General features: G+C 41.0%; 1 protein-coding gene across 5 annotated transcripts; it reads left to right on the top strand.

Annotated features, from left to right (window-relative positions):
• Positions 1-285: 285 nt before the first annotated feature.
• Positions 286-11779, top strand: LOC5510541 (alpha-1B adrenergic receptor). Of its 5 annotated transcripts, none has more exons than XM_032379712.2 (2): positions 286-423; positions 9098-11779. In XM_032379712.2, exon 2 carries the CDS (start codon positions 10020-10022, stop codon positions 11007-11009), a length of 990 nt encoding a protein of 329 aa, XP_032235603.1. In that variant the 5' UTR covers positions 286-423; positions 9098-10019; the 3' UTR covers positions 11010-11779. The 5 variants fall into 5 exon arrangements, with proteins under 5 accessions (XP_032235603.1, XP_048585351.1, XP_032235602.1 ...); XM_048729394.1 differs by lacking the exon at positions 286-423 and adding an exon at positions 2631-2727; XM_032379711.2 differs by lacking the exon at positions 286-423 and adding an exon at positions 2733-2796.
• The last annotated feature ends 5023 nt before the right edge of the window (positions 11780-16802 follow it).

Here is a 16802-nt window from a genome sequence, read left to right as displayed (position 1 = left end):
GTGCACTGAAAAACTTTTAAATCATTCTTTAAAAAAAATAATATCCTTGGTGTTGATTTTTCTTTTTTTTTTTTTTAATCAAAAGCTGTCAAAAAAAAACATTTTCTGCATCCTTCACCCACTCAGGCAAACATTAAAAAACAATTTAACTGAGGTGGGAGATTGATTGCCGAACAATAAATCTCAATTGGTAAGTTGTGAGGGTTGTCGAATCAAGAGTATTGCCGAAATAATTTCTTTTCGCTTCCTTCCTATTGCACTAGAGCATTATTCGGTTATAGCCGATATCAACTAGCTGTGAAAAGGCTGCATATCAGTGAACAGAAGCACCCACAACTGCTGAACGTCGGCCTGGAAATTTGATAAATGTTTTTTGCTGTGTTCAAAAGTGGTTCTTTCCAGACACTTTCAAAAGGCTTTGAGGTGAGTTTTCGCATTATTGATACGTTCTCTTTTTCTGCTATAGACCTTTCGTAAGCCGCACACTACTAGAAGCACAGTTTTGAAATCAAGAAATGATTGGCGACTCTTAGTTTATTAGTCAAACCGTCGTAATTGACAGTTAAAATTCTATCCCTTTTTTTAAATTGCGTCAGCTTTGCCTAACGGGCTAAATGCTTTTATTGATTAAAATCTTTTAAAGCTTCTAAAATATTCGGATTGTCATCTCTCTTCGCTAAAAATGCAAAAAAGGAATATCTCATTTGGCCCCTTTTTCCTAGGGTTTCTATGCCCTGTTTTTATTATCCCATGAAAACTGCAAAGAAAGACAGCATACAACCCGATTTTTCTTTCGTCAGTTCTTTAAGGGGGTCTTTTCTCGAACCCAATATCCTTGGGATATAACAGAGCTGTAAACCCGCCTAGAAAGGGGTGGGGGGAGGGGGAATACGGGAGCATTTTAACAGAAAATATTTTGAGGGGGAGGGGGGGCACATCCACGCTGCTGGTCATTTTCTTTTAATTTTATAAATATGGGGGGGGGGGGGGGATTTGCCCCCAGTGCCCAGCCCCCTGTCCATATCAATAGTGACCGTCAAACCCGCTCGGTCAATCTCTTGGAGGCCTGGGGTGAAAGGGCTTTTCAAGGTTAGTGAGATATGGATTTGACCAAGCGGTCAAGTTTTTCTAGACAATTTCTTGCCGCGACTCTCAAATTGTCAGGAATCAGCATTTTCTGGAGATAAGGGAGCGGGTAAACTTTAGCTTTTTTAAATATGGGCATCAATGTCCATATAAGGCAATACAAACGAAGAAAACTATCCTTAAGGAATATATTTGATATGCTACGAGTAATAATACGCTGTTTTATCAGAGCTTCCAACAGCGCGGTTAAAGCTCCAAGTATTTGTGAAATCAGAGTAATTTAGCCAATGGATACGCGCTAAGCGACTTGCACTTATAAATCACGTGACTTTTGGCAAACTTCTACCAAATAAACACAGAAATGCTGCGGCAGAAACGCCAAGAGCGACGAAAAATAAAATCTTTAATGAAAATAAGCCTTTTTGGCTTTCTTGCTGATTTATACGTGAGCCTGAATAAGTTGCTTTTTGTTGTTGTAATTTGAGCTCTAAAAGCTGTAGTGCGAGAGTTTGCTTCCTAAAAAGTCACGTGATTTCTAAGTGCAATAGACCGTTTTCACGATGTTGCGCGCGCATCCAAAATGCCACAGATTGGCGGGCCACAGCTGACCCAAAATTATGACGAAGAGGTATTTGACTCCAAAACTCCGCGAAAATAGCACTCTGGCAGCATTTCTATATCTTCGTCTGTAAACTCCACTTCGTACACCATTTTAGATCAGCGGTGGCCCGCCAGTCTGTGACATTTTGGATGCGCGCGCAACATGGTGAAATGGTCTGTTTGTGTGCCGACTATGTGCGTTGATAGCGTGGAGAAGCAAACATGAAACAATTGTTGTCTCTGCGTTAGTTTATTTTTGGCTTCCCACTTCAATAATATATTTACGTGTTAGTTTTATCACTCTCAAACCTTCTATGTTGATATTGACGCAAAATAGCAGGTTTTTCTAGTCATTATCTTGGAAGAAGACTGGGCACAGTGTTTTTAATTATCTATGTCTCCCGCGGGCTCTTTTAGGTTATTTAGTAAAATAAGCTAGAAGCGATGGTCATTTTTGATGTGGGTGTGTCGCTACATTAATACCTTTTACCATTATCAGGATATCATTGTTTTAATGACTTTTTTAAGGGAAGAATCTGGGGTGGAATAGGGAGCAAAGTTTTACTACGGTTTTAAGTTGCTTTGAAGCTGATTGAATTACTGGCAACATTTATTTTCAGGAGCTTTGAGCTGTTTATATGTGTTTTTCATATTATCTTTTCGAGGCACGTTTCTAGCTAAAGTACCACATTGTTTTATTTTTACCTCTCAACGCCAACGACTACAACAAAAGATCAAATAACCGGATGAAACGAGGACAGAACTCTAAACGTGATATGAAAGCTGTTTTTAAACTCAAAAACTGAATGACTCATTACGGTAGCTCAGACATAGCGAGAGCATAAAAACGTGCATCACAGAAGGAGAGATTCATTCACAGCCAAAAACGCGCTCTTGGCTTTCATCTCTGTTGCGCATGCGTCGATGCTGGGTAAGTGGTGAATATTGTAGATGGGAGAAACATATTTAGCCGGCTGTACATTATAGTCAACAGGGGAGTCCATATGAGTTGGCGACGCCTTTGGCATAGGGCGGTACTAAGTAAGTAAGTTTTAGTCAACAGGGGAGTCCATATGAGTTGGCGACGCCTTTGGCATAGGGCGGTACTAAGTAAGTAAGTTTTGGTTAGTAATTTCATGGCAAAAGCATAATTATTCATAGGCTATTTCCCGTCTTTCTCGGGAAATGCCTTGACATATTCACCATGCTTGACATTTGGGTACAATAGTGAGCAAAAAGAAACCCTTTATTTTACCATTTTTTCCGTGATTAAGCCAATTTGGATAATAAAAAATCCCTGATGATTCGAATGACAAAAGAACGTGGTCATAAATGGTAATATTATGGATATCGTGTAAACGTGGTAATATAGTACTCCGATGTAATACTCTAGTACACTAATTTTGCCTTTGTATTCGAACACATATTTTCTCCTTTTTCGTAAGATCCGTAAGATGTCTTAATGCCTGCTTAGTTTATTCATATGACAAAATTCCCAGCCCATAAGAATAGTCACTCCCCCTCCCACATATGCTGTTTTCTAACAATTCTAACGATTCTAACAAAAATCGTGACCTAGTCTGTGTAAATACTTTGATAAAGTAGATGTCGTGTGAAGTACTTTTGTGTTAAGACCAAACATTAATATTTGCAATTCAAAGTCAAGAAATGATATTGTCTGACACCAAAATGTAACCGAGAGCAACTGCTAAAAGGAAAAGCTGACATCTTGAAGTCAAATCCTTGTGTTGTGCCTCGAGAACCTCTTATAGACTGGAGATAAATTAAATCTGTGTAAATAAGAAGCAAAAATGAATTAATTAAAAAGCCCGTTCTACACTCGTTTTACTGCTGAAGGGGGAAATTTGACGTTTTGAAGTTTAAAATCCTTTAATTTTGCCTCGAGAGAGTGCATTCTATCCAATCTTAGTAAATATAGACTAAAAATTCATTTATTAAATGGCCTGTTTGACACACGTTCACACTTGACAAGGTATTCATTTCCGTGAAAAAAAAAATTCACGATAGAAATACGACTCATAATACAGTAAAAGTCGAATATTTCCTACTATTCAATTTGCAAGGCAGTCTGTAATGCTCCAGGCCCGTACCCAGGATTTGCTGAGAGGGGCGCAGAGCCATAGACACCATACGGAAAAAGAACAGTATTTGACAATTCTTCAATAGGAAATTGAAGAATCAACCACTATCACTATATGCACTCGCTTGTTCGTAACATTTCAACATTCACGTGCGACGGGAACCCTGTGTACACCACTATCACTATATGCACGCGCTTGTTCGTAACATTTCAACATTCACGTGCGACGGGAACCCTGTGTACACCACTTTCACTATATGCACGCGCTTGTACGTAACATTTCAACATTCAAGTGCGACGGGAACCCTGTGTACACCACTATCACTATATGCACGCGCTTGTACGTAACATTTCAACATTCAAGTGCGACGGGAACCCTGTGTACACCACTATATGCACGCGCTTGTTCGTAACATTTCAACATTCACGTGCGACGGGAACCCTGTGTACACCACTATCACTATATGCACGCGCTTGTCCGTAACATTTAAACAGTCACGTGCGATGGGAACCCTGTGTACACCACTATCACTATATGCACGTGCTTGTTCGTAACATTTCAACATTCAAGTGCGACGGGAACCCTGTGTACACCACTATCACTATATGCACGCGCTTGTACGTAACATTTCAACATTCAAGTGCGACGGGAACCCTGTGTACACCACTATATGCACGCGCTTGTACGTAACATTTCAACATTCAAGTGCGACGGGAACCCTGTGTACACCACTATTACTATATGCACGCGCTTGTACGTAACATTTCAACATTCAAGTGCGACGGGAACCCTGTGTACACCACTATATGCACGCGCTTGTTCGTAACATTTCAACATTCAAGTGCGACGGGAACCCTGTGTACACCACTATCACTATATGCGCGCGCTTGTTCGTAACATTTCAACATTCAAGTACGACGGGAACCCTGTGTACACCACTATCACTATATGCACGCGCTTGTTCGTAACATTTCAACATTTTCAAGTGCGACGGGAATAAGCAATTTCTGCTCGTAAGAATTTACACTTGATAATACTCTATTTCAGTTCACATTAAGCTTAATGTTCGTATCCCCGCCTCGGTTCGACTGGTATCGAGCTGTATGAGCTGCAAGCTCACGGACTGAAAGAATACAAGCAGCATGCTTGGTGGGGAAGGGGGGGGGGGGGGGAGTTGGAGGGGATGGGGGATGTTGGGAGTAATTGGAAAGCAACTCGTCTCCCCTAATAACTGAATGTAAACCCGACCCCTTGGGCTATAAACCTTGTTTGAACACGTACACATCTCAGTTCCATTAGTCAGACGAAGGGGTTTTCCTGGTAGTCATCATGACAGCGTGTGAGAATGGGTCTTGCGGCTACCTTTTACTTTTACATTACATTGCCTAAGGAAAACAACCTTTTTGTTTCTAGTGTTAATAGACAGAGATACGGGGGTGAATTTCTTGGAAAGAATATGAAATCCATTTTTTTTTCTCTTCTCACATTTTAAATTGTCTATTGATACAGATATACAACAAAAGGTTCATACCATTTAGGGTTTTGCATTGCTTCTAAAGATGGGAAATGCTAGTACTACTATGTACTCGCGCACGTTTATAGCTGTGGTCACACTACATGTTTTGAATGCTCGTAATCGAATTAAGAATGTTCTTTCCTTATTTTTGTAAAGTCTTTCGTCTTGCACCATGAAGTCACATGACCTTCTGTGCGACAAACTTGCGCCAAACCTAGGATTTACGTTTGTGTGTGTGGGGGGGCATACCCAGGATTGGGGGGCTGCGCAGTCATAGGATTCATATGGAAATTATAGTATTTTAAGTTCCTTAATAAGAAATGACCCACTCATTGACCGCCAAGGGGGGCGCCCCCTCCCCCCCTGTGTCCCCCTCCCCCCCCTGTGTACGCGCCTGTTAATTAGATCGTTGTTTTGGTGATTTTTTTTAAAGACAACATATCGGTAGAATTGAGCTCGTACACGAGAATACTGGATTTGAAGAAAAGTTTTAGTAGTTTAAGTGTTTAGGTAACTGCTCTACTCATAAAAGTTAAAAAAACTAATATCATTCATTCAGATCATGTCATTTTTATTGAAAACATTAAAAGCCTTATATGTTTATATGTAAAATGTGTCAAATGCAGATAAAACAGCTTTGCTATTAGAAAACAGACTCTCATCATTGCGCTAAGGAACATCCTTTCGTACTTTACCAGAAATTAATTAGTTATCAAAATGAAGGCTTGACATGACCTAAACAACTTCGCTTCAAACTGAGATCGCGTGCTGCTTTTCTTGTTATATCATCGGCGCGAAGTAAACCAATGAAAAACAAACAAAAAAATTAAATAAAAGCTCAACATGAGGAAAATTAAACACGTCTTTATCAAGATTTTGATTGCTATCGTTGATTGCTCCATTGATTGGTATGCATTTTTATAATTTTAACGTCGCTGATGCGTTACTTGAAGTCTGACGAGAAAACTATTAGTTATTAGAGAAAACTATACACCATTAGCTTCTCCAATACACAGAGAAACTGTTACCTCCGCTCTTATTAAGGTGAGGAAGACTTTTGTTCAATTTTCCATGTCATGGGTTTATTTAGTAGACGTGGAATTAAACAGACTTAGGTGCGGGCCTTTCTCGTCTTATTTCTTAAAGTGACGAAATTATTTTTGTCGAAATCTATCATCACACTCCAACTGAGTGTGAACAATTATTTCTATAGCGTTTATTAAGGCTAAGTAAGATGAAAAGTCTGATTGGAATCGCTTATCAACTAAGCAGTGTTAATGAATGTGTTAATCAGTGTTAATCATGCCTATCTAACCCTACTAAAACCCACTCATAATCTTTGCTATTAAACAAAGACCACAAAAGTACAGTAACTGCAAACTTAACGAGTGATTTCGGGTGTATGCTTTAGATTTTTCCATACAGACAAAGCGTTAATAAATTGGCAGTCGGCTACGGTCCAGAGTTCTTCGCGGTCGTACGAATGGATCTTGCCCTTGGGGCAGCTTTTTCGATTTTTTTTTATTCCCGAAGTTTAAATATTTAAAAAAAACTCAGTTTGAAGGCGAAATGTGTAGGCGCAATTAAACTGCGTGTATCATTTGATAAGCTTTCGCTACTTAGTTCATTTTTCCATACACTACTCATTATCGTCTTACTTAGGGAATGGTGCGACTAGACGGGTATAATTTGTATAAACAGCGTGCGACCCTTTTAAAAACGTTTTAACGTCACCACCGAGCCCTTTATCCGCTATAATCACGATTAGTGTTAGTACGCGAGCTATTAATTCACGAGCCAAATATAAGAATATATAGACAGCACGGTAATATAGACGGCATGCCGCGGCAGCTAGCCTCTGTTATATTTACGTTATCCGAGTTTAAAAACAACTATTACTGAGTTGGCTGAATCCTATTTGGTCGAATGCTAAATATTTTTCCAGTTAATAAAATTCACTCTTCAAAGATGAGTCACGTTATCATAAAAGGAACAATCTAGTAATTCTATTGGTCAATAATCATAAATTGGTGAAATTCTATTGGTCAAAGTATGATATAAAAAGGTTAGTTGAATTTCATTGGCTGAGTGATGGTGACGTCAAGCTGCTGATATATCAATTTCTTATTGGTGCGTTTTCATTAGCGCGTGCAATTTTTTCCACGTTTATTTGGGGAAAAACGCAGCGATCACGCAGGTATGTGTACATCCAGTCTTATGAAAGGAAAACAACCTTTTTGGCACTATAAAATCGCTATTTTAAATTCAATTTCTTTAGGAAAACGTACAAAACATATAAAGGTACGTTTAAAAAATATATATATATATTATAATATACCGGATCCAAAAAGAGATGGAAAAAATCAATTTATTAATGGTTAAATATTGGCAACTCTATAGCAATATGTAAAATATTTACTCAGTACCAAAAGTAAGTAAATCAGTTCATTTTACAAAACGGTGAAACATGCAAACCTTCTTCAATTCAAAACATGCAATAATTATAGCGCCACCAATGATCTCGTTTGTGTGTTTAACTTTGTTAGGGCCCGAAGGCTTTAACGCGCATGCCCGTCTAGCACTTTTAATTTTCATATACTTTGACATTATTATTGTTTCTTTGATGTGAAGAAGAATACACTGATGTACATGCATCTCCATGATTCTCAGTGCTGAAAAGACAAGTCAAGCAAAATTCATAACAAATTTTATCAGTTTTTCTTGAAAGTGTTGCTTTGTTAAAACTGCCTACTTCAAGTGAAATGCACACAGGTTAACGTGTCATTGTATAATGATTAATGATTACAACTCATTTAAAACAATATTCGCCGGAATCCCGAGCATCGAACTTTTCAAGGCTAGTTTGAATTAGTGAAAGTTTGAAATTGCCCGAGTTCGTGTTTTCTGATTTCTTAGACCTTACAAACACGTGCTCAAGAGATCACATGCTAAGACTGGGTCTGATTCCCGCGTTCACCCATAAGAGCATAATGGCATTAAAGTGGAAAGTGATACATCCTCTTGAAAAAATATCACTGCGCTTATTCAAGTGCTAAAGTAATTTGGTCAAAATCAAGTGAAGCTTCATTTCCCCACGTCTGATAGCATTTAACAGACGTTCATTCTCCGGGGAAATTGGCTTTTTGTGGCTTCCCACAATGCGTGCACTAAGTGGATCGTAATACTGCATTCTGTTCTTCTGTTTCTTTGTTTCCTGTCGTTTTGTTAGCGCTTTGCTTGGTTTCCCATGCAATTATTATTTATTCGCAATTCATTGTTTTTCGCCAAAACGCATCTAAATCGCCGCAGGTATCTTTATTCACGAAATATATAAATGTCTATAAACAATATACAATAGTTAATAAATAAGTGACATTTAAAGAACACCTCAACTTTCCATGACAACTTCTGATGACAGAACGCTTGAAATGTAGAGCTCAATGTTCCTTTAGAGTATTTTTCTTTATTAAATACCAGTTTCAATGTGTTTGCTCGCAGCAGTAAATCATGCTTATCCAAAAGGTTATATAATTACCTCCGTGGCGTCGTAGCGCTATTAAGCTGTACATAAAGCGGAAAGATGTTTTTCTTTATTTGAAAAAATAGCCGGCGATGTCTGCCCTCTCTAGAACATTCACCCATTCGTCAATTGGCTGGGGGTGGGGGCGAGGGAAATGAAAGGCTAGGGGGTCTAACGTGCTTACAGGTTTATAACATTCTCATAGAGTTCCCTCTTCAATGTCGTTTCACGTCTATTGACTCTAACTTATTATCATTGTTAAAATCCTCGCAGATGATCGACGCCATTGCCAATACTATTGCGCTGTCGGAACTTTGCAAGACCCTTATGATGTCGTAATCGTGCCCGCTGAAAAGATAACAAAACTACGGGAACACTGTGTGTCTGAGATATAAAAACACGTGAAGTGTCGCACGAGCTTTGCCATCGAGGTCAAAACTTTCTCCTGACACCATCACGAATTGGATGATACGAGACATATCGTCATTTAAGTGTGTGTCAAGCAGTGAGTGATAGATGTAGGGGTAGTTTGCTAGACTGAGAGCGTTTAACCCCTGACGGCGCGTATCATACGAGTCCTTTATGTGCAGACCAGAGAAGAGTTCAAGCATCGACTAAGAGAGAAATTCACGTGGGAAAGGCTCGTACAACACGACTATTCGGCGAGGATCCAGCCTTGGTAACCACCCAAAGCTGGGCAACCTGCAAACTGATTACGGCGCAGCCATCCTCCGGGTATTAAGGGGAAAACGAAAACAAAGAAGATCCTTAATTAAGGGCGCTAAAAACCAGTGGAAGCTGTTGGAAGTGAAATTGGTCAATTTGCGCGCTCGGGAGTGGAGAACACACTGATTCTAGATTAATGTAAAACTCCCTGGCGCTTGGAATCATTATGCAGAAAAACGGACACAGGAAAACCCCCCTGCACGAAGATCTAAACATCCGCTCAGTATCACGCTAATCTCAAGTCCTAGGAAAAGTTGGGTTTTGCTTTGTGGGTGCTGTGGGAACGTGAAGCTTCGATATTCTGTTACTGGAGAGTCGTGAAGTGATTAAGGGAAAATTACAAAGTGCGGTTTTACTGGGAGAAATTAACTGCAAACGGGGAGCCATTGGGATTGGCATTTCGTAAAGGATTCAAGCTATATTCCGGTAAAACAGTAAACTTCATACTTCATACTTCTGTGATACCACAATGAATAGTTCATCGGGAATGAACATGAGGCGACTCTGTACAGAATATCTACTCTCCAAAAACGTGGATATGAACTTTGACTACGCTTCCGAGATAGCCATCATCGCGATTAACTCGGTGTTGACGCTCCCCACAATCGCCTTAAACCTATTTGTTATCACGACGATTATAAAGACGCCCAGCTTACGGAAGCCTTCTAATATTCTTTTGTGCATGTTAGCTTTCACTGATTTGGGAGTCGGCGTTATTATCCAGCCTTTGTATATCGTGCGCAAGATCGCGGTGTTGATGGAGGATTTGACGCTTTATTGCAGGTTATTGCAATGTGGAGACATCTTAGCCCACCTTATTTGCGTCCCGTCTTTCTTTATTGTCACCGCGACTAGTGTTGATCGCTACCTCGCTATTACGACCGGTGTCCGCTATCGGCAGATCGTGACCACCTTCAGGGTAATTTGCGCTGGGATCGGGTCGTTCATGCTGGCTGTGCTTGTCACCATGACCCGCATACTCGCAAACAAAGAGAAATTCATGTCACTGGCAGCACTGGTGATGTTTGCATGCTTGTGTGTTATAATCTACTCCTATACAAAGTCAGTAACAGCGCTGAAAAATTTGCAGAATAAAGTAGCAATTGGTTCGCCTGACTCGTCGGGCCGTAAGCAGGCGAGGTGCGTGATTGACGTCGATAAATACAAGCACGCTTTAGGAACCCTGGTTATGGTAACCACAGTGTTGTTCTTTTGCTACATCCCATTCGTGTCTGTTGTCATCGGGATCGCTATCAACGGGCGAAGCAGGAGTATGAATACTGCTAGAGAAGCTACCTTTAGTTTGCTGTACCTCAACTCGTGCCTCACGCCAATGGTGTACAGTTGTCGAAGCAAGGAACTCAGGGAAGCAGGGTTGCGACTGTTAAGACTTAAGCGAAGAGGGTCTGACCCTACAGTGAGCACAACTCATTTCGACCAAACAGCCATTGAAATGTAGAGGCGAAGAGCGCGCATTCCGAAGTATTGCTCTAGAAGTGAAAATGCGCAATTTGAGTGTATAACTTATCCTTTCTCAATCTTCTGACAACGAGGTCTTGTCCTTAATAAGCCACAAGGAAGTGCGCTAACATGCTCAAAAAGAAATCATGTAGTTAGTCAAATTATCATGACTTTATAAGGGATTATAGGGTCTCGCTCAGCGTCCGCCATTCAGAATCCGTCATGGTAATCATAATATAGAATTGAAGGGAGAATAGAAGCACGAACATGATCGTTATGAAGGCATCAAATCAAAAGGTAGCGCAGTTTGACAAAACAACCAGCTAACAGCTAACTCACTAAAGTATTGTCGCCATTATGAATCATATGCTTAGTGTTATTTGTATTATGAGGTAGTGTTCTGTAACACTATGGTTAATGCTCCGCTGAAGTACTTAAAATGCACTTTGGCCAACGTTTCTAGATTCTTACGCGGACCTTTGCTGAAACTAGAAAACTAGAGTGGCTAAGAAACTCGGATAACTACACATGAACATATGAATCTCAAACCTAATATAATGACGAGGGTTGCTTGTTATAATATGAGATTCAACTGTAGCTTATATTTAATGTATTCAACAAAGACCGGTTGTGCAAATAATGTGAAATCGTATACATTCTCGTAAACAATGTACTTACATCATAATCCATGTTGGTGACACTGACAAAAAGTGAATGGACGAATAAATGAATGAATAAAATAAATAAATGGGGACAGATCTTGTAAAATGCACTTATTACTACATCCCAATGCTGGCATTATGCTTTTTTCTACAGCAGTTATTTTGTTTTTAATATTTTTGATCAGTCACATCTATGTGTCATGTAAATTGACAGCAATCTAGTTTTGCCACGATCGCCTTTTGTCATCAGAATCAGTCACATCTATCTCAGTAGCTTTGCTTGGTTATTAGAAGCATTTTTGCCCGGAGGGAAATCATAAAAAGACGTAACGGCCTTAATGAGCCGTCGCATTGACAAGTTTCAATTCATTTGGTCATAGATAACTAGAATTTCTCTGATTTATTGATCTAAGAGACAAAGGGTATTCTGGATTTTCAATGAATATATATTTTTTTAAAAATCTTAAAATGTTGCTTTTGATAATTGGATTATAAAATGTGTTGTGTAGGGGTTGCTCCCGAATCTCCGGAGAGCAGGCTGGCAGGCTATAATCCAAAGAGTAAAAAGGTAATTAAAAAAGTACTCGAAGGTAATGTTTTTTTCATTCGCTGCATTCACTTAACCTCACTATGTTGATTGCGCAACTTATTATTTATATTTTAGTGCGCAGCGGCCGACAAAAAGATAACCGGTTTAATGGCTCTATTTTGATTTTGTTGCGCTTACTTTTCAAGCAGAATACTGTCATTGGTACGGTATTTGCTCAACCAACCAAAGTGCGCTTAGAGGAACTGTTTGATTCTTGAAATTGCCTCCTGTAATTACCAATGTATTATGTCATGTAGTTCTTGTATAACCCTTTTTAACCTTTAAAAGAAATTGTCTATTAAAGGGCTATAAATCACTAGCCAAACTGTGTGTAATTAGAACAATTCAGTTGTTCTTGTACTTGAAATCCCTTGAAGGGATTTTTTCCGCGAATAATCTTTTGGTGATTCGGCTTTAGGCTAACGCCACTTGTAGGGATTTTAAAAATTCTAAGCGGTCACGATAAACCACGAAATGAGTAATTGACCATATAACTTATGCTATTATAGTTGTTTTCATCGTTGCAAAGACGTCAAATATCGGAGACAGATAGAGCATTCTAAGGGAAATAAATATTCTAAAGAAGGAAATGAGTGGGTTTCGGAGTGGCCTTTTTTAAGTGCCTACTTCGCTACTTACGACTACTGATTGAGTAGAATGCATCCAGAGGGGGATTTGCGCTTCTCCGCATAAGCCCAAATGGCCGAGCAAAGTGCATTGGTCAAGTATTTTTTAAGCCTTCGCTAGTAATCGCCAGACTACGCCGCCAAATGGCGTATAGGAGTGTAAAAAGCCGCCCTTCAATATCCGCAGGGTTTTTAGAAACGCAGTGACTATATGCCCGATAGTCGGGACAGGTCTTGGATGGACTAAATGCCCGACAGTTTTCGATTTATTCAAATAACCCAGTAAATTGTCTTCCTAGTGAGTTCAAAGCATTCTATATTTGTTGAGAAAGGGCAAGCGAATCTGAATTGAGCTTTCTTGTCGGTATTGAATATTTTCCTTTGTCTGTGTTTCGGCACTGCGTTTTAGAAAGGCTTGGAAACAAATACGGCATTCATACGTATATTGCTAAATTACTTTGACAGAGTATACAGAGACAGAGTATACAGAGACAGAGAATAAAAGAACAAACCCTTGGTAACCCTTACTATTCCGAACCCTTGGTAACCCTCACTATTCCGAACCCTTGGTAACCCCACTTTTCCGAACCTTTGGTAAACCCCACTATTCCGAACCCTTGGTAACCCCCACTATTCCGAACCCTTGGTAACCCCACTATTCCAAACCCTTGGTAACCCCACTATTTCGAACCCTTGGTAACCCCCACTATTCCGAACCCTTGGTAACCCCACTATTCCGAACCCTTGGTAACCCCCACTATTCCGAACCCTTGGTAACCCCACTATTCCGAACCCTTGGTAACCCCCACTATTCCGAACCCTTGGTAACCCCCACTATTCCGAACCCTTGGTAACCCCCACTATTCCGAACCCTTGGTAACCCCACTATTCCGAACCCTTGGTAACCCCCACTATTCCGAACCCTTGGTAACCCCCACTATTCCGAACCCTTGGTAACCCCCACTATTCCGAACCCTTGGTAACCCCCACTATTCCGAACCCTTGGTAACCCCACTATTCCGAACCCTTGGTAACCCCCACTATTTCGAACCCTTGGTAACCCCCACTATTCCGAACCCTTGGTAACCCCACTATTCCGAACCCTTGGTAACCCCCACTATTCCGAACCCTTGGTAACCCCACTATTCCGAACCCTTGGTAACCCCCACTATTCCGAACCCTTGGTAACCCCCACTATTCCGAACCCTTGGTAACCCCCACTATTCCGAACCCTTGGTAACCCCACTATTCCGAACCCTTGGTAACCCCCACTATTCCGAACCCTTGGTAACCCCCACTATTCCGAACCCTTGGTAACCCCACTATTCCGAACCCTTGGTAACCCCCACTATTCCGAACCCTTGGTAACCCCCACTATTCCGAACCCTTGGTAACCCCCACTATTCCGAACCCTTGGTAACCCCCACTATTCCGAACCCTTGGTAACCCCCACTATTCCGAACCCTTGGTAACCCCACTATTCCGAACCCTTGGTACCCCCACTATTCCGAACCCTTGGTAACCCCCACTATTCCGAACCCTTGGTAACCCCCACTATTCCGAACCCTTGGTAACCCCCACTATTCCGAACCCTTGGTAACCCCCACTATTCCGAACCCTTGGTAACCCCCACTATTCCGAACCCTTGGTAACCCCACTATTCCGAACCCTTGGTAACCCCCACTATTCCGAACCCTTGGTAACCCCCACTATTCCGAACCCTTGGTAACCCCCACTATTCCGAACCCTTGGTAACCCCACTATTCCGAACCCTTGGTAACCCCCACTATTCCGAACCCTTGGTAACCCCCACTATTCCGAACCCTTGGTAACCCCACTATTCCGAACCCTTGGTAACCCCCACTATTCCGAACCCTTGGTAACCCCCACTATTCCGAACCCTTGGTAACCCCCACTATTCCGAACCCTTGGTAACCCCCACTATTCCGAACCCTTGGTAACCCCCACTATTCCGAACCTTTGGTAAACCCCACTATCCCGAACCCTTGGTAACCCCCACTATTCCGAACCCTTGGTAACCCCCACTATTCCGAACCCTTGGTAACCCCCACTATTCCGAACCCTTGGTAACCCCCACTACTCCGAACCCTTGGTAACACCGACTATTCCGAACCCTTGGTAACCCCCACTATTCCGAACCCTTGGTAACCCCCACTATTCCGAACCCTTGGTAACGCCTGCCGCTAAATTAAACTGATCTCTGATTTCCTTCAAGCAATTTCTCTTACCTATATTTCTTGAATTCCTGGAAAACTAGATATTCTGATAACTTGTTCTAATTCCATTCTCCTTGTAAGGGATGTCACAAGTCAGTTCCGCATAGCAAGGGATGGGTCGTACAGATGACCTCACCTTTTTTTCTCTATGGTTTATATACAGTCAGTCAGTCCCGACAAGAACTCCCAAGGAAAGTGGAACGTTAGTCCGGTTTCTCGTGCGTGATATATATAGTCAGTCCCGACAAGAACTCCCAAGAAAAGTGGAACGTTAGTTCGATTTCTCGTGCGTGATATATATAGTCAGTCCCGACAAGAACTCCCAAGAAAAGTGGAACGTTAGTTCGATTTCTCGTGCGTGATATAAATAGTTAGTCCCGACAAGAACTCCCAAGAAAAGTGGAACGTTAGTTCGATTTCTCGTGCGTGATATATATATAGTCAGTCCCGACAAGAACTCCCAAGGAAAGTGGAACGTTAGTTCAATTTCTCGTGCGTGATATATATACAAGTGTATTCCATTCACCACTGGGTGTCGTTTTAATTCTAAGTAGATAATGGGAGTTACTACCCCCCTTAATTCTTTCTCGCTCCACTCCAGGCTATTATTTAGCGCGTCTGATAAAATGATTGTGGCGGTGTTCGTAGTTTCTTGGTCTTCTCCGTGAAAAAATTTAAATGATGAAAAGCAACAATGAAGAATTTTACAGGCGAGGAACAATATACGACTGAACACATTAAAATATGTCTAAAAAGCTAAGACTGATAACAAAAACAAAAAAAATTAACATTAATATTGTTCTTATCAACATGCTGGAGTACTCTATATTCTACATAAGGATATGCGGAATCACTACATGTTTAAATTTGAAACTCTAGATGCCCCTGCGACTAAATTATATTTACACTACTATAATTCATGTTTTCCTGTGTAAAACACCCCTTGCGGCTCGTAATATTGCTATCGCCACATCAATATTCCACTTCCTTGAAGAGTATTTTAACATTTTGGCGGCACGTATTGCCGTAGATAGCGCGCGGTTAAAAAAACATCAGTTCGTATTCGAAAAGGTTACCTTTAAAAAGGTCTCAACTAAAAGCTGTTAACAGCCGCCGCGCGAACATCAAGACAGTGCTGTTGTTAAACAGTCGGCGGGATGTTGGACCTGGTATTGCGACTGTCTTGTTATCAGCAATTGCTCGAGTCTCACAAGATATATACCTAGGGGTTATTAAATAGATCGGGGTTATTCCGGTGTAGTAAGCTGTTTTCATGTTTTTGTTTTATTTTCCTGTCTTTTCGTGTGAAAAAGTAAGTTTAAGATCTTGTTTACGCTTAAAGCACGCCTTGCGCTAAAAGCTTTTGCGGAAATACCGTTTTGGTTTCACTAAAAACAACATGTCGGTCTTAGGGTTCGGCGGGTCGCATGTAGCCCTAGTCACGTTCACACTGTAGATACGGAGCTACCAAATCACGTGACACAACAATTGTCAATCATCAATCAACGTAAGGCAAGTCCCCCTCCCCTCTGACCTGCTTTTTGCTTTCGCACTGACAGCTCTTGGTCACAAAACTCCCCAGAAAATGAATCGGGCGGACCAAACCGACTGACAGACAAAAAAAAGGTTAGAAAAGTAGACAAAAAGGCAGGGGCAGATGGATGGACATGGAAAGGC

This window comes from Nematostella vectensis, chromosome 6 (assembly GCF_932526225.1).
Source record: "Nematostella vectensis chromosome 6, jaNemVect1.1, whole genome shotgun sequence".
Lineage (NCBI taxonomy): Eukaryota > Metazoa > Cnidaria > Anthozoa > Actiniaria > Edwardsiidae > Nematostella > Nematostella vectensis.
Note: the sequence above shows the minus strand (reverse complement) of the source record. Positions and strands in the feature narration are given on the sequence as shown.

Coding starts and splice junctions, on each gene's coding strand:
- LOC5510541 (XM_032379712.2), top strand. CDS start 10,020: ATGAATAGTTCATCGGGAATGAACATGAGGCGACTCTGTACAGAATAT.